The following is a 26083-nucleotide window of genomic DNA, read 5'->3' as shown; positions in this document are numbered from 1 at the left end:
TTCTACGTAGGGCTTCCCTTGAGACTGGTCTGGAAACGCCAACTGGTACAGAACGCAGCTGTGCAGATCCTTATGGGGATCCCACATAAGGCACACCTCCAGCCTGTGCTGCAAAAACTGCACTGGCTTCCAGTAGTGTGCTGGATCAGGCTCAAAGTTATGGTGTTTACCTAAGGCCCTTAACAGTCAGGGATCTACATATCTCCAGGACCGCTTCTCCTGGTACACCCCCCGAAGAGCACTATACTCGATAAGAATCTTTTGGTGGTCCTCGGCCCAAGAGATACCCCCCGGTTCTCAACCAGGGCCAGGGTTGGTGGAACTCTCTGCTGAATAACATCTGTGCCCTGTGTTTCCACAGGGTGTGTAAGGCAGAGATGTTCCACCAGGTGTTTGGCTGAGGACAACAACAGTTCCATCAAGCTGGCATTCCTGTCTCTCCCCCAGCCTCTTACCCCACTGGGTGGTAGCCTACTACAGGCAGTTTATCGCCATCTATCTGTTACATGTATTGCTGTTTTTTCTGGAGCTGCGGTGGCTCAAGTGGTTAAGACGCTGAACTGCAGGCTGTGGAAGGTCAGTAGTTCAGCAGTTCGAGACCCGAGTGTGCCGCATGACAGAGTGAGCTCCCATCTCTAGTTCCAGCTCCTGCCAACCTAGCAGTTCGAAAGCAAGAAATTGCTAGTAGATAAATAGGTACCACTTCGGTGGGAAGGTAACGGCGTTCCGTGTGCCTTGGTGTTTAGTCATGCCGACCACATGACCACGGAAACGTCTTTGGACAGCGCTGGCTCTTTGGCTTTGAAATGAAGATGAACACCGCAACCCTAGAGTCGGATTCAACTGGCTTTCAAGCAAGGGAACCTTTACCTTTATTGCTGTTTTTAAGCTGTAAATTAAGTTATGTTTTAGAAACTGTGAAGTCGTAAATGGCCTTTGTTGTACACTGCCCTGAGCCCTGTTTATAGGGGAGGACGGTTTAAAAATGCAAATAAATGAATCCTGCTGTAAACATGAGGGTAGAGTAAACAACACAGCACAACATATGCACTGTAGCTTTCATAAGAATAAAGTAAGAGGCTTGCTGGATCAGTCCAAAGGTCTGTCCAGTCAAACATCCTGTTTTCAACACTGTCTGCCAGATACTTCTGGAAATCTCACTAGCAAGAAAAGGTAACCTCTATCCTTTCACAGTTGCCCCAGCAACTTGCATTCAGACAAATACTGCTATAAGAACATAAGAAGAGCCTTGCTGGACTGACCATTGGTTCATATGGTCAAACATTCTGTCACACGTGTTGGCCAGCCAGTTACTCTGGAGGGCCACCTTCAGGGCATGGGGGCTGTGACTTTGCTATGATGTTGCCTCCTGGAACTGGTATTCAGAGGTTTACCACCTCTGTATGGGAAGGGTCACCATGGTATATCACTATAGCACAAAAGTTAAAATTTCCCCTCTCCAAGCCAGAATAGAACATGCTGGAAATGGGTGGGGGGGGGGGGCGGCGGGGAGGAGGCACAGTTTTAAATGGATAGAGTGCTTGAGATGCAGGTTATAAACAGATATAAATGCTCCAGATAGCCATGTTGGCCTGAAGCAGCAGGACAAAATTTGAATCCAGTGGCACCTTTAAGACCAACAAAGTTTTATTCAAGGTATGAGCTTTCGTGTGCAAGAAATTTCCTCAGCCATTACATATAGGAAGAGAGAGGGTGGGAGAGGTTAGTTGCCAGAAAGGGCTGGTTAGAGTCAAGACAGAAACAAAAACAGAAATTACCAGTCTGTTCATATAGGTAGAGGGTGAGCAGTAAATTATCATACAGCATAATGAAGCTCTTTAACAGATTCAAGGATCTAACAGGGATAATAAGCTTAGTTTATATGGTTACCATTTGTTTGGGTTCAATTCTGGGGGGGAAACAGTGAAGGAAATAAACATGTCAAAATTGGAGATTGATGTATCCTTAATTGTGGAATTCTGAGAGTAATTAATTGAGACCCTGCTATCCGTCTTCTCTGAAGCATGGAGGCGACTTTACAGCATTTTCTTCTTTGAAATGGGGCACTTGGCTGTGCAGATTTATATCTCCTGTCCCCAGACTGGAGAAATACATTCTGATTTCTACTATTCATTATGTTACATTACAATCTACTATTCTAATCTGTTATTCCAAATAAGAGGTAAAATAAAATGGCCCTTCTGGAGGATTGGTGAGAATACAGATGTAAGGGCTGAATGAGGTTGGCATATGTAGTGAGATAAGAAACCAATATCCATGTTAAGTCCATGGGATTCCATAGTCTTTTACTTTCAATCTTTCAATTTCCTCAGTCCATTTAGCCAAGAAATTTGATGTAGAATTACTACAAGTCCCTGGTTATGAAAGAATTTAATGAACAAAAAATGTAGATAATCAAACCAAAGCCTTTCTTATCTCTGAAAGGATTGGCCAACTTCATAATGAAATTATCATGAATTCTAATTCAGAAGTTGTATTAGAATGTTATATACAAATCATTAATGGATGGCTAGATATATGTACCCAAAATAATTCAACTTCATAGCCTTGGAAAGCTAGATATCCATCTCAGTTATGGTTTGGTCATGAATGTCTAACAGCAAAAAAATCACCTAATAGACAGATTTAATAGCTACAGGTCACAGAATCTGCTACTATTTCCCCCCAGACCTAATTGTCTTACAACAGCAAAAGAGAGGTAATTAAAACAGCCTGGCTCCAACTTAATCAAGCCACCAAACTTAAAAATGGTTCAGTTTTCTGGAAAATAGTCCAGGGAGGATTTTTTCAGAAGGCCCGAAACTCTCTTGTGAGATTCCTGTGAAAATCTGGAGGACTCACTTCTGTATGCTATATGCCGCTGAATCAACTCAGGTGTCCTGTTCACCCATTCCTATGGAAAATCTCCCATCCTGACCACCAGTTTCGGCTGCAGAAATTAAGAGGCTTGTAGCCCAGGTAAAGCTGGGGAAGGCCCAAGGGAGTGACCTAATCTCTCCTGAGTTGATTAAATCAGATATCGACTGGTGGCACCGGTCCTCACGTCTCTCTTCAGTTATATTGATCAAACAGCTCAGATCCCCAGGGTTTGGGACATGACTGTCATTATCCCCATATGTAAAAAAGGGGCAAGATCTGACCCCTTCAGTTACTGTCCAATTAGTTTACTTAGTGTGGTGGGAAAGTTATATGCTAGACATCTATACTGGAAATTTTGGAACTGGGTGGACAAAATATTTTAGCAGAAGAACAAGCAGAGTTGAGAAGTGGACATTCCACATTGAACCAATGTTTGATTCTGCGCCATCTAGTAAAGAAATATACCACTAGACCACATGAGGCATTGTATGCGGCCTTTGTTGATTACAGGATTGTGTTCAGTAGTATCTCTCATAACGGACTTTGGTTAAAACTTGAAGAATCCTCAATAGACTGTAGACTTCTTGCCCTCTTATGTGCCTTTTATGAGGACAATCATTTATCAGTGAGATGCAGCCCACACGGGCACTTGTCCTATAAGGTCCCGGTTACAAAAGGAGTGAAACAAGGCTGCATCCTTGCTCTCTTACTATTTAATTTGTATATAAATTCTGTAGTGCAGATTCCATCTAACCCTGATTTCCACCCACCAAACATAGTGAATAGACCAATTTCCACCCTTCTGTATGCAGACGACAAGACTATCTTGTCGTATACTGAGGTAGAGTTGAGAAGAGCACTCTGGGCATTCACGACTTATTGTAAAGAAGAACATCTAACCATCAACTTTGCTAAAACCAAAGTATTTGTTTTTGCCAAAAGACCCACTGAGCATAGGTGGCAAATAGATGGTCAGAAGATCAACCAAGTTAAAGTGTTTAGATACCTAGGTGTTGCATTCCAATCATCTGGTGCATGGACAGCTCACCTTTCTCAGGCGATGGAATCTGCCCAAAGATTGACCTCAGCTACATTAAGATTCTTCCATACAAAAGGAGGATCTCATATCCCACATGCTCTGAACGTTTTTCAAGGCAAGGTAATACCTCAGCGCATTTATGGAATATAAGTCTCCTTATATAATAATAACAACTGTAAATAAGAAAAAAAATCCAGTCAAATTTTTTAAAGATCTTTATTTGGAGTATCTCGGTGTATTCCCAACATCTTGCTTAGGCTACAGGCAGGATTAGTGACATTGGAAACCTGGGTCTGGTTTTATGCTATATGCTTTTGTCTTAAGATAAATTTCTCTCGCTCTGGATTAATTCTCTTTAATTGTTTTAGATACTTTAGATTCCAGGTGGGTGACAACAACAGAACACAAACTGTTACTCCTGGGTCTCTCCAGTATAGCTCTTTTGCACCTTGGTTACCAAGGACCTAAAATTTACCCCACCAAGTGATCTATTTTTTTGTTGGAATACCCAAATACTGCAGAACGTTTACCCTGGGTAGAGTCAATATTCTCCCCTTGGCCCTTCTTGAGGGGAAAGACACATGCACTCCGTATGCACAACCTCTCTGTTTTTGCCAATCTGGATTGATAGAGACAATAGAGCATGTACTCCCACGTTGTCAGTGTTAACAGAATATCCAGAGAATGTATATCTTTCCAATTATATCCAAGTATCCAGGCATATCTAATCACTTTTATACTTATCTCCTCCTTGCTGATTGTTGTAATTAAACTATTTTCAAGGTAGTGAGATTCTGTGCACTGGAATGTCTAATCAGACAGAAGATTACTGCTTCATCAGTGGATTTTATTTTAGCAACGAATGCTTGCATTTCTGTTTACCGTATTTAGATACATAACAAATATCAATGTCTACATGATTGCTGATATATATACTGATCTTGGATCGTAATAAACTATAACTGACTGAGTGTTGTAATAACTTGCAACTCAGCAATTTGCCTTTCTACTCGGTTCCTGAAGTTCCTTTGCAATATTTACTCTGAGCATTCCACAATTAAGGATACATCAATCTCCAGTTTTAACATATTTATTTCCTTCACTGTTTCCCCCCCCCCCCAGAATTGAACCCAAACAAATGGGTTCATACATATATAAACTAAGCTTATTATCCCTGTTAGATCCTTGAATCTGTTAAACATCTTCATTATGCTGTATGGGCTGTACCAGTCCATACATACTGGTACTGCTCACCCTCTACCTATATGTATGGACTGGTAATTTCTATTTTTGTTCCTGTCTCTGCCTTGATTCTAATTGGCCCTTCTTGACAACTAACCCCCCATTCCTATATGTAATGGTTGAGGAAATTCTGTTTCACTGTATCTGAAGAAGTGTGCTTGTACACGAAAGCTTATATCTTGAATAAAACTTTGTTGGTCTTAAAGGTGCCCCTGGACTCAAACTTTGTTCAGATATAAATGCTGTTTGAAACTTCCATTCCCACGTCGTTTTACATGACATCGAGCCTACAGTGGATAACAGCTGGGTTAAAACAACAAGGCAAGGTAGTACCTCAGCTCATGTATGTTAAAACAACAAAGGGCCGTAGGTCTAAAACAAGATTATTAAAAACCAGAAATATTAATTATAGTCACATGTTTAAGCTAGAGTATTGTTTGTTTGTGTTGTTAATCCAGAAATGTAGTCACAGTTCCATATATAAACACAAGTACATGTTAATGCAGATCACCATACATGTCAGAGTGGGAGGGAGGGAGGGAGGGAGGGTGGGGGAAATCACCCTTTCATTACTTTGATAGATCACTGGGAAATATTAACTTGACTGTTCATAAAATAAGCAGAGGTTTGTGGTTCATAGTATTGAGAGGTTTGCTGTTCAGCTTTCCAGCCAGGGTAAAGAGAAGAAGGAATGAGACCACAACTTGAAAATGGGGTGGTGGCGGTGCTCTTGGCTTGATCCAATGCTGGATTGATTGCTGGTCTTAGCAGCATCTCAGGATAGGCAATGTTTGCTTCAGCCTTGCTGTATTAAAGTATCAAGCCTCTGATGGGTCATTTGCCTCAGCTTCAGTGCTGCTGAGAAGATATTTTTTTCCTGCTTCGCAACAGTATCGAGGTGCATTTGTGTACCTTCGAGGGTTCCACTGGTTTTCCTCTGATCTTTCCCAAACTGACCTGCTCTGAAGTCTTGGGAAGGATCACAGTAAAGCCTGGATGGCTGCTGAGTGGGTGGGGAAATGTGGATTTTTCCTCACACCCACACATCAGCCATTTTCCTAGAGATTTCCCCACATTTCCTCCCCCTGCCACAGGAAGCTTTAAACTTTTAAAACTGGCACTAGACTATCATTATATCAATATAATGTTATAACAAATATATGGATCAGGTTCTCTGAATTTCCAGTTTTTATTTTTTATGAAGTCTCCAGTGCTTTCCCTTGCAGAGATATGTCAAAGACGTATCTCCACAGTGAAAAGGGATAGACACTTTACTTTTATAAAAATGAAAGCTGGGAATTCAGAGAACCTGATACTTGGCATCCCTGTGTATGTTAACCTGAGAGAGAGTGACTGAGGTCACCATGGTCATCCATTGAGCTTAGTGGCTGAGTGGGGATTTGAGCCCAGGTCTTCTTGTTCCTTGTTTGTTATTCCAGTCACTGTACAACACTGGCTCTTGATGAAGGCCCAAATCCTAACAAGTACAAACTCACAATATTTTGAATGTCCTAAATTAACTTATGAAATATTTTGATATATTCAACTTAACTCGACAAAATAACAACCAAACGCATATTTGGTCCTGTCTTGTTCCTTGTTTGTTATTCCAGTCACTGTACAACACTGGCTCTTGATGAAGGCCCAAATCCTAACAAGTACAAACTCACAATATTTTGAATGTCCTAAATTAACTTATGAAATATTTTGATATATTCAACTTAACTCGACAAAATAACAACCAAACGCATATTTGGGCCTGCTGAAATTGGGAAACATTCTGGTTTTGCACTGAAGTCTGCAAATTTTTGGTAGCCCACATATATCTATGTTGACATTTGTGGACTATGATGGGTAAGGAACCACCCTGTGAACAACTGCCCTGCTTGGGTACCTCAGGATGTTCTCATAACAAGTAATAAACTAACACATAAGCTTAGAAAGACAGGATCTCACAAAGTATATTGTTTATTAACAGGTTTTTTTAAAAAAATCCTAACTGCAGTCTAACAGGGTAATGATCTCCTACTCTTGGGTTTTTAGTTTAGTGTGGGTTACTTTTCTTTCTCCTTAGTTGTAGTTCCCCTTCCCTTCTTTTCTTTGTAGTTTATGTAGTATTATAAAAAATCAAAAAATCCCCTACGGGGGTCTTTAAAAAAAAAGGATGCCATAGTCAACTGGGTAAGCTGCCCTTTCTAAGCCCAGTTAGGGTTCCAGGCTACTATGTGCTGAAAACTCCAAAATGTATGTGAAAAGCATCTCAGTATTCACTACTGCTCTTGATCTTTTGCACAGCTGTCAAAAGAAATGGGTGAATCTCCTGACATCGTACAGGAAGAAGCTGCAGAAATTCTGGACGAGATGGCGCACAGCATGCACATGGGAGCAATCCGTTTTTTCGCTTTCACACTGAGCAAATTATTTAAAAGCCTTTTTAAGAGCATTTGTGTAAACGAAGAGGGCATACAGAAAGTAAGTAATGGTATGAACATCTGCATGGAAAGCTAGAATTCTGTCCTGATATGCTTGGGATAAATTTTTTGTTAACCTATTTTTGCATGTTGGTCCCTGGATGCTAGCCTGTTGTCATCCTAGTAACGATGATAGTCCTATGAAGGAAGTACTAAGGATAACCTTGGGACTGTCAGTTTGGTAATGCTGAAATGGACGTGCATATTTGTTTAATGTTCAACACTGGGTTTCAAAGCATTATGCAGCAAAGATGGGCTTCTCAGCATGTGGTGGAGGTACACTAAGCTATGACTTGAAAACTGTATTGTGATAAATTAAAGCAATTGAATGTGTATGTGTTTGAGAGAAACACATGAGCACATCCATCTAAGTCCACTGAAATAGAAACTCTTTGACCCACAAAACAATCCAGAACTCTGCTTCAGATTGTGCTAGCTGTCCTGCATCCTGCAGTGATATCCTTAGATATGCTACTAAGAAAGATTCTCCCCAAAGATATTCTAGCAATAGTATGCAAGTGAACCTTGCCAGAATTCAGTGTTTTGGGATCATTAGGTACTGATGCCTCTCCCATTTCATACAGTGTGCATTCTCTGCTTATTTTGACTGTTTTTATATTTCATATTTGTACTGTTTCTTATTAAATAAACTGCCTTGAATGTAGAAGGCAGGGTATACATTTTTAAAAATAAATAAATGGCATTTTGTTCTTTGTTAGTTACAACAGGCAATTCAAGAGCATCCAGTTGTTCTGCTGCCCAGTCATCGAAGCTATGTGGATTTTCTCTTGCTGTCTTATGTGCTGTTTACCTATGACTTGGCTTTTCCTTTCATTGGAGCAGGAATAGGTGAGGATTTCCCTTATAACAATTTATTCCTGCAACAACCAGATTTTTGTGCTGCGGTGAACTAGATTGGCGAATGGGGCTTGGCTGGGCTTCCTTTTGTTAGAATGGTTCTTCTTGCCATGACACGCCTGTGACAAACTCCATTGTTTTGCAGAGATGAGGCTGCAGGAGGGCTGCACAGAATTTCAAAAGCTGATTGCAAGGCCTTCTTTCTTCAACTGCAGGAGGAACAATAACCTCTCTTGACAAAAATTATCATAGTTTTTGTTATTTGCCTTACACCTATGTTGATTTTGAGATGGTTCTCTAAGAGATAAATTATCATATAAATTATGATAGGCTCTTGCATTGACAAAACTCAGCGGTATGCCATGGTAACATTCAAAGGACTGATAAGCCCTGTATCCCTTACAATATTTTTTCAACATACTTTTGATATATCAAAAGTAGATGAATAAAAGGATGTAAGAAATGTGAATGTTAATCTTTTCTGCTATACAAGTTCTGGAAACTATTGTAAATGAAGCATCCTAAAATGTTTTGATGATGATGAATGAGGCTGATCCTGTTTTTAAAATGTTCAGAAAGCTTATTACATGGCGTTGATGGTGATTCCAATTTTATGTTAATGATAAGCTGCCAAGATAGCAGATGATGTAAATAAGCATAGATTGATTTACACATAAATTCTGAAAATATCAAAATATTATTTTTAGTCTTGATCGCTGTATGCTTGAGATGCCATTAGGGATATTATCAAAATGACCACAGTGGGTAACTGTGAGGCAAAAGGAGGGGCAGGGGTTCCAATGCTCCAAACAGATCAGTCTCTACAGGATCCAAATACTGGTGGTCCACCAGCAAGATTTGCCCTGCTAGTCACACTGAGTAAGACTAACAATTGATTTGGGTTAGCCAGGTTTTCTGTGGGCTGCTGTCATCAAAGGTTTCAACAGGAGAGGCCTTTCCCAGATTTACAAACTGAGTACCATCTAACAAATGAAATCTGAAACTTCATGTGTGCAAGACACATAGTCTACCATTTGAACATACAATATATATTATAAATAGTTGAGTTCTTTCCTTAGTCATTCCTTTAAAAAACCCTCAGCTGATGAAGCTGTGACTTACAGGGGAGACTGACATATAGAAGTAATCCTTAGGCTTTTTCCTGCTGAAAATCCTGTGCCATTTGTCAGTGTAAATTACAAAGTGCTTTTGTATATTACCAGTGTGTTGAATATAACCCCCAGTCCCCAAACAATGACAGAGAGAAACAAGCACAGATTCTGATCTGGAGGAGCATGCACAATGAGCAGTTTAAGGCTATTCCCAACCCTTAGTTTATCCAGACCTGCTCCTATCACGCATAGAACTTGGGGTGGGGGTGGGGGACAAGTAATGTATCAACAGTCCCATAGTTTCAACACTTGCTGGATATTCATATAAGTGTGTATAGCTGGCACAACATTCAGATTTTCTTGTTTGATTTCGCTTCTGGTGTGCTACCCTCATGGCGTTTCTCCAGATAATCCATGCAGTTCTAGTTGCTGAAGGAGTTGCTTTAAGAGATAATGACTGACTTTGCCACTCTGCATTTTCTGCCCCTGCTAGATTTCTTGGGAATGAAAGTGGTTGGTGAGCTCCTACGAAAATCAGGTGCCTTTTTTATGCGACGTACGTTTGGTGGGAACAAACTCTACTGGGCAGTGTTTGCTGAATATGTCAAAACAATGTTGAAGGTAAATAATTTTGAAATTGGCTATAATGTTGAATTTTAAGACTTTTGGTCGTAGCATCTATGGTCACTGTGATACAAAAACGTATTTGCATACCTTGTTGTCATAACTCTAATTGCACAGTGCAGCCGCATGCAGAACAAAAGTCTGCAAAGGTGCACCACACATGGCTATGTTTCTAAAAACCCTGGGGAAATCTTATGTTTGCAGAAAAATTCCAAAAGCTTATTTTTAAAAAACTGGGGACTAAAACATCCCATAATGGTAAAAGCAACCATCTGAATGTGCAGAGACATAGCAAAAAGAAACAAACAAAACACCACATCCGCTTTGATGCCCGACAACTGGTAATTGCATCGAGGGAAGCATCAGTGGGGAAGAGGAAATAATATACTGGGGGACCCACAGCGAAGGGAAGGTTGGGAAAGCAAGAGGAGAGAAGTGGAGGCTGGTGGGGCAGGGAATTCCCCCTCCCATCAAGTCCTTTCAGGAGTAACAAATATTTCTGCTTGATTAACCTAATCATGTGTTGGTTGTGGTGGATGCTGGCTTTGTAATTCTTTCCCGTTTGACTCATGTAGCTACTGTTTTTAATGTTGTTTTACAAAAAAAACCCCTTTTAAAAATATTTTATTTAAAAATGAATGTCTATATTTCATTAATTGTTAACTCTTTTGTGTATTTTGTTCTGCAGAATGGCTATGCCCCAGTTGAGTTTTATCTTGAAGGGACGAGAAGTCGCACCGCAAAGACTTTGGTTCCAAAGTTTGGTAAGTTGGCTAGACAGTTTATGTTCAGCTCTAAATACCATGCTAGAAATATATCATGTCATATATAGAAATATATCAATTATGCATTTGTTCTGAATAAAAATATACAGCTTTTTCCTTCTTCTTTCAGGTCTCCTCAATATTGTGATGGATCCATTTCTTAAAAGGGAAGTCTTTGACATTTACCTTGTCCCAATTAGTATCAGTTATGAGAGAGTACTGGAGGAATCTCTTTATGCACATGAACTTTTAGGTGTCCCTAAACCAAAGGAATCGACATCGGTAAGGCAGCAGGTTTAAATTAGTGTGGCCCAGTGGGTGGAAAATGGGATATTGTTCTGAATTCAAAGTATTGCTTGGCTATAAGTGTGACCGTGCATCTTGGGCAGCTTTCCTCTGCCCAGCCTCAGTTTCCCTACGGTGAAACATGGAGGATTGTGGAATACAGTGGGAGCCATTATAGCATCATGGTTAGAGTGCTGAACTAGAACTGTGGAGACCTGAGTTCTGATCCTCACTCTGCCAGGAAGCGTTGGGGTAAAGTTGCATGAAGCACTGTCTTTAATCCCGGTCTACCTTATGGGGATTGTTCATTGGAACAAAGTTTGGGTCCAGTGGCACCTTTGGGTGTTAGCTTTCATGTGCACTCATGCTTCATTGTGATTATATGGAAGAGAGAATAATTATGTATGCTGCTATAAGGTCCTTGAAGGAATTGTGAGATAAAAATATGATAGCTACTATGGAACTATGGTAAACAAATGTTGCGAGTCTCCACTGGAAAATGTCTCAGTTTATTTTCATCATTCATTTAACAGGGACTGTTGAAAGCCAGAAAAATCCTGAGTGAAGATTTTGGAAGCATACATGTATACTTTGGACAGCCTTTATCGCTTAGAACTCTGGCAGCTGGGAGAATCAACCGCTGTCCCTATAACTTGGTTCCAAGGTACCATGATGTAACAGTGATTTGCGAATAACATTGGCATTTGGGTTGGTTTTTCACCAGATTATGATGATTTTCTCCAGGTTGTCTTTTTTTCATATGCCCTAATGACTGTATTGTGTTAGATAAAATCATCAGATCGTTCCTCCTGGCTTGTTTTGTCTAGTGCTAGATCTAGGTGCTTAAAGGATGGCACCTTGACAGCGAAATCTAGCTTAAATAAATCATGAAAACACTGAACCAAAACTTAAGCCATTCCTGAAATCAAACATTACTTCCAGTAGTTGAAAACAGTGTGAGGAAGGCTAAGAGAGGCAGTGTGGTGTAGTGGTTAGAGTGTCGAGAAATCTGGAAGATATGACTTCAGATCCACATTCTGCCATCAAGCTTTCTGGGTGGCCTTGGGCCAGTCACTCATTCTCAGCCCAGCCTACTTCACTGGGTCCTTGCAAGGATATAATTGGACATGGAAATCCACGCTTGCCGCTCTGAGTGGCTTGGAGGAAGGGTGGGTTGAAAATGTACTAGATAGATAGGTAGAAGTTAGCTAATATAAATTTGAAATAAATGATGCATGCCACACAGAATTAGAAATAAATACAGATCTTCCTGGTGACGGTGGGTGATATTGAACAGAAGGTTCTGAAATGTCTCAGCAGTTGCAGTATCTCAGTTCTCACGTAAGTCTTATCATCTCACCTTCCCTTCTAGCTGAAGCAATATGAGCCTTTCTAGACAATCAGTTCATAGCACACAGTTGTGATTCTCCTATTGTATGGGATCTAGACATCTTTCGCCAAGAAGCACTCCTGCTTTGGGGATGGGGCATTCTCCCAGCATATAAACACTATCATAGTTGGCAGTCAAAATTTGCCCATAGCTGGCCCCAGAAATGCAATCTGTGCAAAGCCAAAACCTAACCTCATTAAGAGTAATTAATCTATAGAAAGTGAATGCCTCTCCTAATGAAGGCCTCTTTCACAAAGAATAAGACAAGTATTCATTTGCTGAAAATGCCAAAACAAGGAAAGTGAAGGTGGTTTTTGATGTTATGCACTTTTGCAATATAGACAACTTTCTCTTGGTTCTTCAGAAGTCCCAATGGTACATCTTTCTCCTAGGAACATTCCCTTGATTTCTACTCTTTTAAAATACACCTTGTTTGGGGATGTTGTTTGTAATAAAGTTAAATTTTTGCATAGTTTGTTTTGGACACCCTCCCACCAAGTGAGCAGCCACAAAATCTGTTTAGAAGATACCAAAGTCTTTCACTGACCACTAGCATGCAAAACAATGTATGGGACAGCTGGTTAGACGATGGGTTGCTGTTCAGTAGCTCAGTGGCCTCAGAGGGGATGTGAGATGCTCAATCTGAATGCCTCTGCTGACTGGACTTTTCTTTTCAGGCATATTCCACAAAAGCCATCTGAGGATATCCATGAATTTGTTAGTGACGTGGCCTACAAAATAGAACTCCTCCAGATAGAAAACATGGTTCTGAACCCATGGATATTAATTTCTACTGTCCTCCTCCAGAATTTACCAGCTATAAGTTTTGAACATTTGGTGGAAAAAACACTTTGGCTGAAAGATTTAACTCAGTCCTTTGGAGGATTTCTTGACTGGCCTGGTAGGCAGTGAATATCATACATTCCTTTTTTTGAGGGCAGCGCAACATGTCAGTTTTAATAGACGTTAAAACAGTGGATTTGCTAGGATTTCTGTTATAAAGTTTTCCTTTTGGTAAGCCTAAAGCCTGTCTCTGACTGACTTTAAAAATATATATAAGCAAATGCTGCAGGACAACAACAAATGACAATGGTCCTTCCTAAGTATAAAGTAGAACTGCTGTTTAGATAACAAGAGTCTTGTGACACGTTAAAACTAATGAATGTACTGTGGCTCGTTCTGGGAAACTGGCCCTTTTGACATCTCTGTGTAATCCCCCCCCCCCCAATCTTTTGGTTGGGTGTATCTTTGATGTAAATCTGCTGAATGTGACACTTTACACTTCTTAGAAAGTGAGTTCTGGCTGATGACAGGATTTGCACCACAATAAATGCATTAGACTTTAAGGTGTCATGAGGTTCTTTCTTCTGGTTGCCATAGACCAGAGGTTCCCAAACTTATTTGGCCTACTGCCCCCTTTTTAGAAAAAAAAATTACTCAGCTCCCCCCTGGAAATCTACCTTCAAGAAGTGGATAAAAAGATGCAGTGACAAATTTGCACATAGTAAAGAAAGATGTTGTTGTAAGTAAAAAAAGATGTTGGCCTGAAGCCAGAGGCCAGCAGCAGCCACCACACAATAGCCCAGCAGCAACACCAGTCTTACAAGGGTGCACGTGCACTTGCAGTTTGCAAATGCATGGCTGTGATTGGCTGTGGGGACCCCTCTCCACCTCCACCTCCCTCCCTGATCTCAGGGAAGACCAGGAGAAGGCAGGAAAAGGCTGCTTTAGATAGGTTCTGGACTCTTCTTTCTTTATGCTTCCACCACCCCCTTATTTTTATTCAACGCCCCCCCAATTGCACCCAAGGCTCCTACCGCCCACCTGGATCGTTCCAGCACCCCCCCCCCCCAGAGGATGGTATTTTCCACTTTGGGAACCAGTGCCATAGACCAACATAATAATCTCCCCTCCACACACACACACTTTGGAATTTAAGGTTTAAGTGACTGTCATGTGGTACAAGAGGTCTGCAGCCCAACAGTCTTTTCCTGTGGCCAAGAACCTTGGTAGTCAAGAACTGACTCAGTTCAGTGGTAGGTTTCACTTTCAATTTGTCATGTGGCTATCATCAAAGTTAAGCAAGATGTGCTACAAAGCAGAGATTCAATATACCTCTCAATCAAAGTTAAGTGGGGGGCCTTCCTACCATGGTGATTTTATATTCTAAACTGCCCTAAACCTTCAAACTAGGATAAAATAAAACCTCAGTGTTGGTTCTGTGGTGAATACGCCCTTAACCTGCCACTCCCTGTCTTACTGACCACAAGGAAATGCAGTTGTATGGAATTCCTGAATCCTGCCCTCAGGGAACAGGACATTAAAGAAACCAATAACTGGAAGGCTAGGTAGTGAAACATTTATGGTTAGTCTCAAAAACCACTAGATGCTACAAATTATGTTCATAAACAAGTACATTCATCTTGTACTTCCAGGAAAAATATTTGCTCCCTGGACAAACTTCAATTTTTTTACCCCATTATTAGGTAGCAGTTGCCTTAATTTTTGTAGTACTCTTGATTGTTTTTATTACTTTTCATTGCAGTTCAGTGATAATTCAAGTATTAAGACACATGCTGGCCACTGAGATATAAAACTGAACATTTTTTATTTTTTCTTGTTTGGAGGGAGAAACATTGCTAGCCCTTATGATCTACAATTAACTACAATTAACATTCTTTGCATTGATTCCCTCCCCCTGTGGCATTTACTAATGATGTAGGCAAATGAGATTTCTGTGGCGGATCATGCTGTTAGCTGGAACACTTACTTTCCTTTGGTCAGCCGTTCCATGGCCACCTCCTTTCACCAAGGTTGCGTTTTTCTTTGATATTCTCACTGCAACACAGAAATAAAAAGTATTTGTTACAGTCAGGGCTATTTGGGGGCAGGAACGCAAAGGAACAGAGTTCCAGCTGGCTTCAGAGTTGGCCACACCCACTACAGCCAAAACCTCTGTGTGCGTGGCTACAGAGGGAAGGCCTGGAGAGCACACACCCCCCCCCAGCGACTCTGAGGCAAGCGGGCCAGGGGGGCCCCTGGAAGTATCGGCCTTCCCCGGCCTGTCCAAGGGCTAGCTTGCCTGGGTTCCCCACAGCCGCGGGACGCCCAGGCAAGCCAAGGGAAGGCATTGGGGTGCGGCCTAATATGCTAATGAGTTTCTGCTATTGTGTGCGGCCTATTATGCTAATGAGTTCCTGCTGGGCTTTTTCTACAAAAAAAGCCCTGGTTACAGCTACTGATGTAGGACCATAATTTGTTGTTTCACTAGATAATCTGTGTGCCAACAAAGCAGTAAGATCCAGCCTTTCTCTGCACTCCAACATCGCAAGCCTTGTCAATGGCCAGGTGGTTCTTAATGACACAGAAGCAGGACCTGGTGCTGCTGGGGAGAGTGTTTTTAAGGAAGCCCTTTCCATCCTCCTGTGTGGGTCCTACAGGAACCAGCTGCTTAATATCTTCGTGCGACCAGCCCTTGTAGCACTGGCTTTGCAAATGACGCACAGTTCCAGAAAAGGTAAATTTTACCTTATTTCATTATATTACATTATACATCTGAAAGTTTATGGAGATATATATACTGCCATGATTCAGTTTTGTGAATCTTAAGCAAGGGTTGAGAATATGGAACTGTGGGCACTTTACTTGTCTCTTTCCCACCCACCAGAGCTGGGTGTTGTGTGCATGGTGGGAGCTGGCTTGGGTAAACAAAGGATTGAGAAAGCTATAAAAATCTTATTTTGTGCATGCTAGTCTCCCTGTGCACTTCACTGGATCAGGGTGTCTGTTTCTGTGTGTGGTTTTTTGCAAAGACAAGAGTGTCCTGTTAATTAACATTTCAGCAATTAACTTGCTGAGATATTTATAAATCTAACATGCTAATTTACTACCTTGTAGTGTTTATCTTGCATGCAAGCCGTTTTAGTCCAGTGCATGATGATATTGCATAGCGGCTCTTGGTGCTTAGTAGGTTCCCTTCCTGTGACCCTAAGTAGCCCCATTAATTTCAAAAGGAATTAGACAAGATTCCAGCTTCTGTTAAGCAGTAGCCATTCTACAGTAGCTTCTTGTTCAAGGAGATGGTATGCATAATGACAACTTCCACAGCATACAGTTATGGTTCTCCACAGCCCAAGTGAGCTCTTATGCATCTCGCTTTCAGTTCAGTTGTGTTTGTGCTGGAGACGCTTCTACACAGTATGGCTGTTTCTGATGCTCTTCGGACAGCGCTGGCTCTTCGGCTTTGAAACGGAGATGAGCACCGCAACCCTAGAGTTGGACTGGCTTTCGAGCAAGGGAACCTTTACCTTTTTTTAGTGTTTATCTTGCATGCAAACTGTTTTAGTTTAGTGTAATTTAAATGTGTTGTTTACATCAGTCTCCAGTGCATGATGATATGGCATAGTGGCTCTTGGTGCTTAGTAGGTTCCCTTCCTGTGACCCTAAGTAGCCCCATTAATTTCAAAAGGAATTAGACAAGATTCCAGCTTCTGTTAAGCAGTAGCCATTCTACAGTAGCTTCTTGTTCAAGGAGGTGGTATGCATAATGACATCTTCCACAGCATACAGTTATGGTTCTCCACAGCCCAAGTGAGCTCTTATGCATCTCACTTTCAGTTCAGTTGTGTTTGTGCTGGAGACGCTTCTACACAGTATGGCTGTTTCTGATGCAGCCCTGTGCAGATGACCTGCCCATGTGTTGGCTTACTGTGCGGGGAGGGAGGGTGTGCTGGGGCCACCCCCTTCTCTGTGCAGTCACGGATCACCTGCATGGTGGCAGATGCATGGAGGAAGAGCCCACATGCACACCCCCTCTGCCATGTCAGTGGCTAATAACAGGGAGTGGGGCATATATGCAGGCACGTAGTCCGTTGCACAGTGCAGGTGCGGAGGGGCAGGGCCAGTGTGCTCTGGCCCAGCCTCTCTCCCCCTTTGCAGTGAGTGGGTGTGTGGGCGGGTCAACTGCATGGGGCTATCGATGCTCACATTTGTGTGTATGTTGTTTTCCCCCCTGTCATTGATTCAGAAGTATTTTCTTTAAAATAGCATTTTGCAGATGTTTTCCTTCTTCAGAACACTTTGCAACTGAAACAGTGTATGGTTAAAATTTGTTTTCCAGAGGAAGTCTATAGCAGTTTTGCTTTCTGGCTTGATGTTTTTTCTGATGAATTCATCTTTTTCCCTGGAATACCCCTGAAGGTAAAGTATCATCACTAGCATTGGGACTGTGCTCAGGGTAAATAAGAAGGGTCATGTGCTTGATTGTTTTAAGCTGATTTTCTTGGGTGGTTGCTTTCCCCCCCTGTTGTAATAATTAATGCCTGATCAGTCTGTGAAGGAGGGGGAAGTATTTGCTGTTTGGTGTAGTGGTTAAGTGATTCCCCACTCCTCCATTTGCAGAGCCAGTTTGGTGTAGTGTTTAAGCGCGTGGACTCTAATCTGGGAGAACCGGGTTTGATTCCCCACTCCTCCACTTGGACCTGGCTGGATGACCTTGGGCAAGCCATAGTTCTGATAAGAGCTGTTCTTGAAAAAGAGCAGTTTCTGTCAAGAGCTCTTTCAGCTCCACCAACCTCACAGGGTGTCCGTTGTGGGGAGGGGAAGGGAAAAGGAGTTTGTAAGCCGCTCTGAGACACCTTTGGGTAGTGAAGGGCAGGATATAAATCCAATCTTCTCTTCTTCTTCTTCTTCTTTAAAACCTAGTAATATGTCATTTAGCAAGTGCAAATCTTGACTTGCCTTAAAGCAGCCCGACAAATACAGAGCTCCTTTTATAGCATATTAATAGTCATTCAGAATATTCATAATTTTCTTTGGGTTAATAAAACTACCTAGTATCATGATTTGAGTCCAGTCGTGAGAGTGGGTACCCTGGAAATCCTGTGGGTCTTGAAGGGGCTACTGGCCTCTCGCTCTTCTACTGCAGACAAAGGTGGCGACCCACCCGAAACGACCTAATACCTTGTTTCAGTCCTGCAGTGGTCAAGCTTTAATAATAATATGATTCAAAAAGTGTTCTTAAAAACATTTGGCAGCTGGAAGGGTAGAGACCCGTCTTTCAAGGGCCCTTTCCTCCCACAGAAGTGCCAGTTCAGTTGAAAGGAGGCCTCTTGGGCTGGAGGGAGGCTTCAGACTTGGCTAACTGGAGTGTTAGGAGAGGGGCAGGATCTGCTGCCCCAGTAACTTCAGACTTCTGTTAAGTAAATTAATCCCTCAGTATTATTTTTGTATCTGACACTTTTAAAATAATGGGGGGAAATGATGTCAACATTCACGACGGTTGATGAGTGCACAGTACCTTGTCATGGATATTCTGAGCTCCTGGTATTGAAGATTCTGGGCTGCTAACTCTCCATTGCATACTTGAAACTATAAAGCTATATCAAGCACAGCTGTCCTATTTCTGATATTGTCCTACCTTCAGATTTCATTATATTTATCACCCCCCCCCTGTTTCACATATAGATTAGACTTTTCTCTTCCTCTTTCTCCGCCCTCCTACTTTGCAGTCTATGAAATGTCACTCCCGTCTCTATCTGCCTCCCTTCATACCTGCAGCTGTGTTCCACTCCTGACCTGGGCTGGTATTGAGTTAAGACCTTACTGCTCTTACCTGTATCTCTGCCTATGAGACAGGGAAGCCCAATGAGGGTTTGGCAGCAAGTACAATGTCTGCAGCTACTCTTTGTAATTTCATTATCATTTTTTAACAGGAAGAACCCCTTCAGCCCAAGCTCTCTCTGAAAAGGTCCCAGTTGTGCCACTTATTATATCCCCCTATAATATTCAGATCAGGTACTCTGTGGTGCAGTTGTTTTTGCATACTGGGCATGTTTGTCCTGGGCATACTGATGCAGTTCAATTATCCTGCCCTTTTGGAGTTCAGGGCTTAAAACACCCTTTGTCGTTTGCTCGCACAGTAACTCAGGAATACTAATGTGCTAAAGTTGCAAAGATGTTAGATGACAGGTCCCCTGCTGGATAGGCTTGATAGTTTTGGAAGTGTAGAAATCCCTCCAATTGATGGGTTAATCTCAGAAGGGAAAGGATCCAGGCATCTTCTCTTTAAATTTTGTTTTCGGGGTTCCCCCCGGGGCCCAATTCCCCGGCGTCGGGGAACGGGCCTCTGGGGCGGGGGGTTTTCCTCCCCCTGGGGGGACTTGGCAGCCCTAAGTTTGCTTGTACAGTAACTCAGGAATACTAATGTAGTAGCAAAGAGTGCTAAAGTTGCAAAGATGTTAGATTACAGGTCCCCTGCTGGATAGACTTGATAGTTTTGGAAGTGTAGAAATCTGTCCAAGTGATGGGTTAATCTCAGAAGGGAAAGGATCCAGGCATCTTCTCTTTCAATTTTGTTTTCACTTCCAAGGCTGATAACAAGAAGAGGATGCAGTTTAGATCAGCAAAATCACTTGAAGGGAAGGTTTGAACCTCTCTTCCCCTGTAGCTTGGCCTTGATTGTGGCTCCATGTGGCTGTTATTTCCTTTTCCTTTTTTAAAGTGCACTGAGCAGGGCCACTGATGGATCTCCAAGCATCATGTATGGCTCTGAGAGAAACTGTTTGCAGTATTGACAGTGCAAGCGGCTGATTGAGCACAACTATTCCAATGCAAGAGAAGTGACGATGAGAAGCTGTATTGGGATTATTATCAAAATTGTCTTCCCTGCTTAACCTAGTTCAGAATTTATACTGTTGAAGCCTAAAAGTTTGACTTGGATCCATCAGAGCACTTGCATAGACAGAAGAAGGATTTCTACCTGTGGAATGGGACTTTGTCGCCTCCCCTGTCCCACTGCAGTCCCAAATGTTCCCCAAAGTTCTGCTCTTGGGGCATTTCAGGTTGCATTTTGTGCTGGAATGGGGCAGGTCAGAAAGTAACAGAGAAATCATTCTGTCTGCAGAAACACTCTGAAGGAGCCAAGCCCTTTTCTTGAAAAGCAGGTTTCGATTTGGAATTGGTAAGCAAACTTCATTTCTGCTATCTCCTCCTTGCCTCATGCATCCCCATCACACCACTTATCATTCAACTGAATTGCCTCTTTGATTTCAGCAAAGAGCCAGCTACTGGGGAATATTAAAAACTACCTGCATTTCTCAGGGTAGCTAATACAATCCTAACTTTTCCCCCTGCATTGCTGAAAGAAGATATCAATGATATAATGTCTTAGATACAATATAAAATTAGAAATATAAAAGATTTTTTGACACCTATTTATTATATGTCAGTGGGCAGAAATATGAGTATTTATTCATCTATAGTTGTCTGCATGCCATTGGGCTCACTAAGGAAAGAGTATTTACTTTTGCTTCACTCCTAGGATTTTGAAGAAGGCTGTTACTTGCTTACAAAATGTGATGCAGTTCAAATCACTCCACAGCAAATCTTTGTCACAGAGAAAGGAAGTGATGTCATCACTTTTTTGACAGGAATGTTCAGGCCTTTTGTGGAAGGCTACCAGGTACAAAGTTATCTGTAAAGTTATTTCCAATTAGCTGATTTTAAAATATACTGGGTAGTTCCTTTTATTTTACTCATAGTATCTGCTTTACTCAGTGATACCAGAACAGAATGAATAAGCAGATATTTGTATTATCTATGCCAAGGAACCTCTCCCTTTTGCAGCTTAATCACAGACACACTTGTGTTTTTCCAGACAACATTGTACCTCTCTCATTATCATATGGCAAATCTGCTTTGGAAACCAAGAAGGATTTCAAAAGCATGGCATAGAGGTATACTATTGATTTAGCTGGAATACTGTTTGTAGTATTGGGTGTATGTCTTATCTATTTGCCAGCTAAATATAACACTTAATGCACCTGATGAACTGGCCTCTTACTCACAAAAACACGTGTCATGATAAATTCATTAAAGTAAGGTACTTTGCTATTCAAAGAAAAGGTAAAAAAAAATCCTCCCAGGACTGTCTAAGCCCTTGGGGAATGTCTAAAAATCTCTCTAGTTCATCTCTTGAAAACTTATCATTTACCTCAAATGTCACTTTTGTCATAATAGGCCATTCCTTCCCATTGGATTACTTAAAAAAGAGTTATGATAACTTGAAAACATGCTTAGTACTACAAGAACTCTGATTTTTTTCCCCCATAGATAATTTGCAGATACCTTTCCAAGGAGGTGGCAACTGAGACTTTTTCTGAGAAGCAGTTTATATTTGGAGTCCGAAGTTTTGCTTCTCAGCTTCTTGAGACAGGTAGATGTTTTTCACAGGCAGTGCAGAATTTCATTTAGTTCAGCAGTTTGATCTCAGGGCTGACGTTCATGTCCTTCTGTTTAGGAAGCACGCAGTGTTACGAGGTGCTGTCTTCAGATATGCAGAAAAATGCTTTGGCAACTCTTGTGCGATTAGATGTTGCAAAGAAGATAAAAATGTGAGTATGACTTTGGACTTGCAGAAAAAAATGGGAATAAAACCCAACTCCAGTAGTCAGAATCACTGAGAATAAAATTAGGGCATAAGGCTTATTATAGTACTTCAGGCTGTTGGAAAACGCCAACGGTAATATCCCTGTAAACAATATAAATATAATAATTCCTCAGGTATAAAACATTGGGCTGGGTACAGCAATCTGTCAGTGGAAGGTACTGATTCATGTGTAGATCTTTGCACTGTTCCCATCCCCCACTCCAGCCATGCTTTCTGAACCTTGGAAAAGTTGATTCTGAAGGACACATGTTGACTACCAGCCATATGGATTGGGGGTGGACTGTGCTGAAGAGAAGGAAGGGGGACAAAGTTATCCTCTACTGCCTCTTCCTTTGGTCCAGCTCTGGGTAAACCAGCTTTCTTGTGATTGGAAAGGACCACTGAGTGCGGGAGAGGAACAGTGGAAAGTTGAATCCCTGGATCCATCCCAGGATGTAAAAATGGAACTAGATGAAACATGACAGATGCCTCTTCAACTCTCACCTTTTAAATTGTGGAGTAGTTCCCCTTTCTTTATGAATTATTTGGCCCTGGTATGTTTTAAGTACCCCAGGAAAAGTAAATCCAGGTGATCTTAAGAATATTTTAGAGACCGTTTTTGGCAAACTGGATTTAAAGACTGGCAGAATGGCTAACATGCCATGAAAATCCCAAAGCAATGTTCTAGAAACGTGTGTAAAACTACTAGAGCAAAAGTGGGTTTTTTTATGGTACAAGGTCTGACGCAGTCTTGAACTGACAAATTGACCGCTGAGCACTTCCAAATTTCAATCAGTAGTTGTGTTGTACCTTCCACTTTTCAGGATAAACAACCCACATTAAAAAGTGATATTGACTGACCAAGAAAGCTGAGCAATAAAGTTAGTGAACAGAATAAATATTGGCAAGTCTTTTCTCATGTCAAAACTCCTTAATTATATACCGGAAGGTATAATGTATGTACAGTAAACGTAATTAAATCTAAGAGGAATGAGGTTGGTCTGAAGCAAATGAAAAATGGGCAACCATCTGATATTCTTCACTTCCTGTTTCTTTTGGAATGGACAATTGGAAGACTTCATGGCTTGGTTCTTTTTCCCCCCTCCCTCCCAGGTCTAATGGATCCACTTACAGTGTAAGTAAAGAGGCTCTGAGTAAAACTGCAGGAATGTTTGGTAAGTGTGTTATTAAACGGATGGAATACTATTGTAAAGGTTGAGAGAATGTTTCCCAAATATAAACTCTTTTGGTATCCAGTTTGCACTGGTTCTTTTGTGAATAATGAATGCCCCATTGTCACATATGGCTTTGAACCTTTAGAACATAAGAACATAAGAGAAGACAGTGTTGGATCAGGCCAATGGCCCATCCAGTGCAACACTTTCTCACACAGTGGCCAAAAATACCAGGTGCCATCAGGAGGTCATTGTGTCATCATCATATCTTTTTTGGCAGTTTCAGATGGGAACCCTTGTCCTTCTACACTGTAGCGATGATACGATACCTTGACTGCTACAACTCCATGGATTCCAGCTACAGATCCACAAATTGATAGTACTGCTTTTCCACAACATGGTAGTTGGCTCAGGCTAGGAGTGCTGCACAAGGACAGCTTTCCTCCTGCCAGCAATGGAAAGTTTTGTACAGCCTTTCTAAAAATAAAAAATCCTTTAGCAAGTGAAGCTAGATGCTTTGCTAAGAAATTTGTGCCATATGTCCACTTTGTTCTACTTGTAACTTTGGATTTTGCAAAGAACTTGGATATTTTGGCAAGTGCTAGAACTAGTTGGCATAGCTGTATTTTTTAATTCTCTTGAACTCTATGTCACACCATTCATTTAAGCAGTGTTTGTCAAGCTGTTGCCCTCGACCCATTTAGTGGCTTTATGCAGATGGAAGCATACTGCTGTGTACATATTCCCAGCTTGTTGCACATGGATGACGCTGAAAAAATAATAATAAAACCCCTGTGTTTGCAAACCAGTTTACAGAACATGAAATTGACAGTTGAGGGATACAAAACCAGGTGATGAATGGGGTGCAGAAAAGTAATTAAATGCGTGTTCTGGTTCTACAAGTATAAATGCAACGAATTCGGTTCTAGGTAGCTACATTTTGTCCCATCCTTAATATGTACCTGTCCAGGGAGCATGTTAGCGAGCCCTCCGTATTCTAGGGAATCTTCAGGGCAGGAGGTTGACCTCATTTCAGATAAAAAGGGGGAAATGAAGAATGTTGAAAACGGGGTGTTTGGTCTGTTGCATTGACCTGCTACAGGCACAGCTTTTCAAGATTTATCTTTTGATATCTGATAACTTGGTAATTGACTGAATGAATCAGTGTTCATGGGTCACATAACTAATCTGAGTTTCACAGTGCAGGGTGGGGTTTTTTTCATGGTAGGTCTTATTTTTATTGCAGATTTGTAACGGAATGTTGACTGAGCTCTTCTGTGCCTCAGAGCTGTTGTGCTTTCTCTTTCCTTCCTTTAGAATCTAGGATACCTGTAAGGAAACCAGTAGCTGCGCGACTTTAACAGGAGGAAGCTTAAGTGGTTGGCCATGCACACTACGATTACAGAGAAGAGTTGGAAATGAAGCAGATTATGGAAAGAATAATACAGGAAGCTAGAGAATGCACTTTCCATCTTGGAAAAAAAACTTTGCCGGGAAGAACTCCAGAAATTGAGAAACTTTCATCAGCACTCTACGAACTTTTATTAGCCTTGATGCTTAAAATCATTTGTATACTTAAATTCTCCTTTAATAAACATCCTCTCCCTCCTTCACCCACGAGTTGGCATTTGACAGAATTGCACAGCGACATCTGAAATGTTAGGATAGGAAAGTAGTTGGTTTTATATAATTATTTTGTTTTTGTGGAGAAATGTAACTAAACAACTAATGATATAACATTAAAAGGAATATTTAAGGAAAAACTGACTGGTTACTATTTATGAAGAAATTAACCCTGTTCCTCCTGTAATACTAATCGCCCCTAAATGCCAATTCTGTAATGAACTGACTTTAAAAATTTGTATACGCAGCTCTTCCAGAATTAAAAACTGAAAAAAGAATCCTTTTTGGTTGCTTTCAACGAACACACAGCTTCCACTGATGATATGACCACTCTCTTGCTTTTACTCTTTATATGACAAAATTTTATCTCAAAGGTATTTTCTTAGGTCCTTGCATACCTATTTGGGAGTAGATCTTGTTGAAACAGCTACTTTGTTATAGATGTGCACAATATCAAGCTGTACTATGCTTGATTCATAGTGAAAAGTGAAAGGGTTAAGAGATCTTTTCCCCTTATATAACATGAAAATGTTTATAAACTCGTGGCTGAAACTGATTAGAACTCTGGAAGGTTTTGAAACAAGGGATTTGAGGTTGGATCTTTGAAATACAAATCCCTGTAGTTCGCAGAGTGTGCTCACTGCAAGACATCACTTACAGTTGAAACTAGCATGTAACTACTAGCCTCTATCTCACCTAAAGCAAAGGCTAAAGCCTCAGGCAGGATGCAACCACTGTGGGCATTTTGTAAATTTAGCAAAGCTGCAGATATACACGATGAAGAAAACATAACTAGGTGATGGGTTTTGCTAATGGAACTGCCGCTTGTGTCTTTACAATTTGGCAGTAAAAGACTAGATTTTTAGATCAGGCTAGATATTTATACCATCAGCCATAGTTTCTTGCAGTATTTGCTTTATTTACAAATAGCACACAGATGGAGGACTTAAAATCTGCTGCCTCATAGCAGATCACTAAAGAAAGATAGGATGCTTGAGTCAAGTCATACTGCTTTGTTTTTCTTTCCCTCAACCTTTCTTTCTAGTTGCCGCTTCCTCTTAGCTTGGGAGAGGAGGTCTTCTCCCAGTCCTGATGGGTGTGGAACAGAGCCTATCAGTAGGTCTTTTCCTAATACTTAGTCCCCAGTGAGGAAAAATGGCATTCTTTTGTTTATGGCCCTGCCTTCCATCTAT

General features: G+C 41.2%; 1 protein-coding gene across 1 annotated transcript in view; it reads left to right on the top strand.

Annotated features, from left to right (window-relative positions):
• The window catches only part of GNPAT (glyceronephosphate O-acyltransferase), a 30526-nt gene extending 5393 nt beyond the window's left edge, over positions 1-25133 (top strand). Inside the window, exons 3-16 of the mRNA XM_015414792.1 lie at positions 7457-7633; positions 8352-8481; positions 10096-10223; positions 10915-10990; positions 11121-11272; positions 11809-11939; positions 13343-13566; positions 15937-16182; positions 17785-17864; positions 20986-21126; positions 21777-21879; positions 21964-22057; positions 23206-23267; positions 24585-25133. Of these exons, the coding sequence (XP_015270278.1) occupies positions 7457-7633; positions 8352-8481; positions 10096-10223; positions 10915-10990; positions 11121-11272; positions 11809-11939; positions 13343-13566; positions 15937-16182; positions 17785-17864; positions 20986-21126; positions 21777-21879; positions 21964-22057; positions 23206-23267; positions 24585-24628 (1788 nt within the window). The 3' untranslated portion in view covers positions 24629-25133. The remainder of the gene's footprint in view (positions 1-7456; positions 7634-8351; positions 8482-10095; positions 10224-10914; positions 10991-11120; positions 11273-11808; positions 11940-13342; positions 13567-15936; positions 16183-17784; positions 17865-20985; positions 21127-21776; positions 21880-21963; positions 22058-23205; positions 23268-24584) is intronic.
• Positions 25134-26083: the final 950 nt, after the last annotated feature.

Source organism: Gekko japonicus, unplaced genomic scaffold (assembly GCF_001447785.1).
Source record: "Gekko japonicus isolate JY-2015 unplaced genomic scaffold, Gekko_japonicus_V1.1 scaffold1808, whole genome shotgun sequence".
Lineage (NCBI taxonomy): Eukaryota > Metazoa > Chordata > Lepidosauria > Squamata > Gekkonidae > Gekko > Gekko japonicus.
The sequence above is the reverse complement of the archived record's forward strand: the minus strand, read 5'-3'. Positions and strand labels throughout refer to the sequence as shown.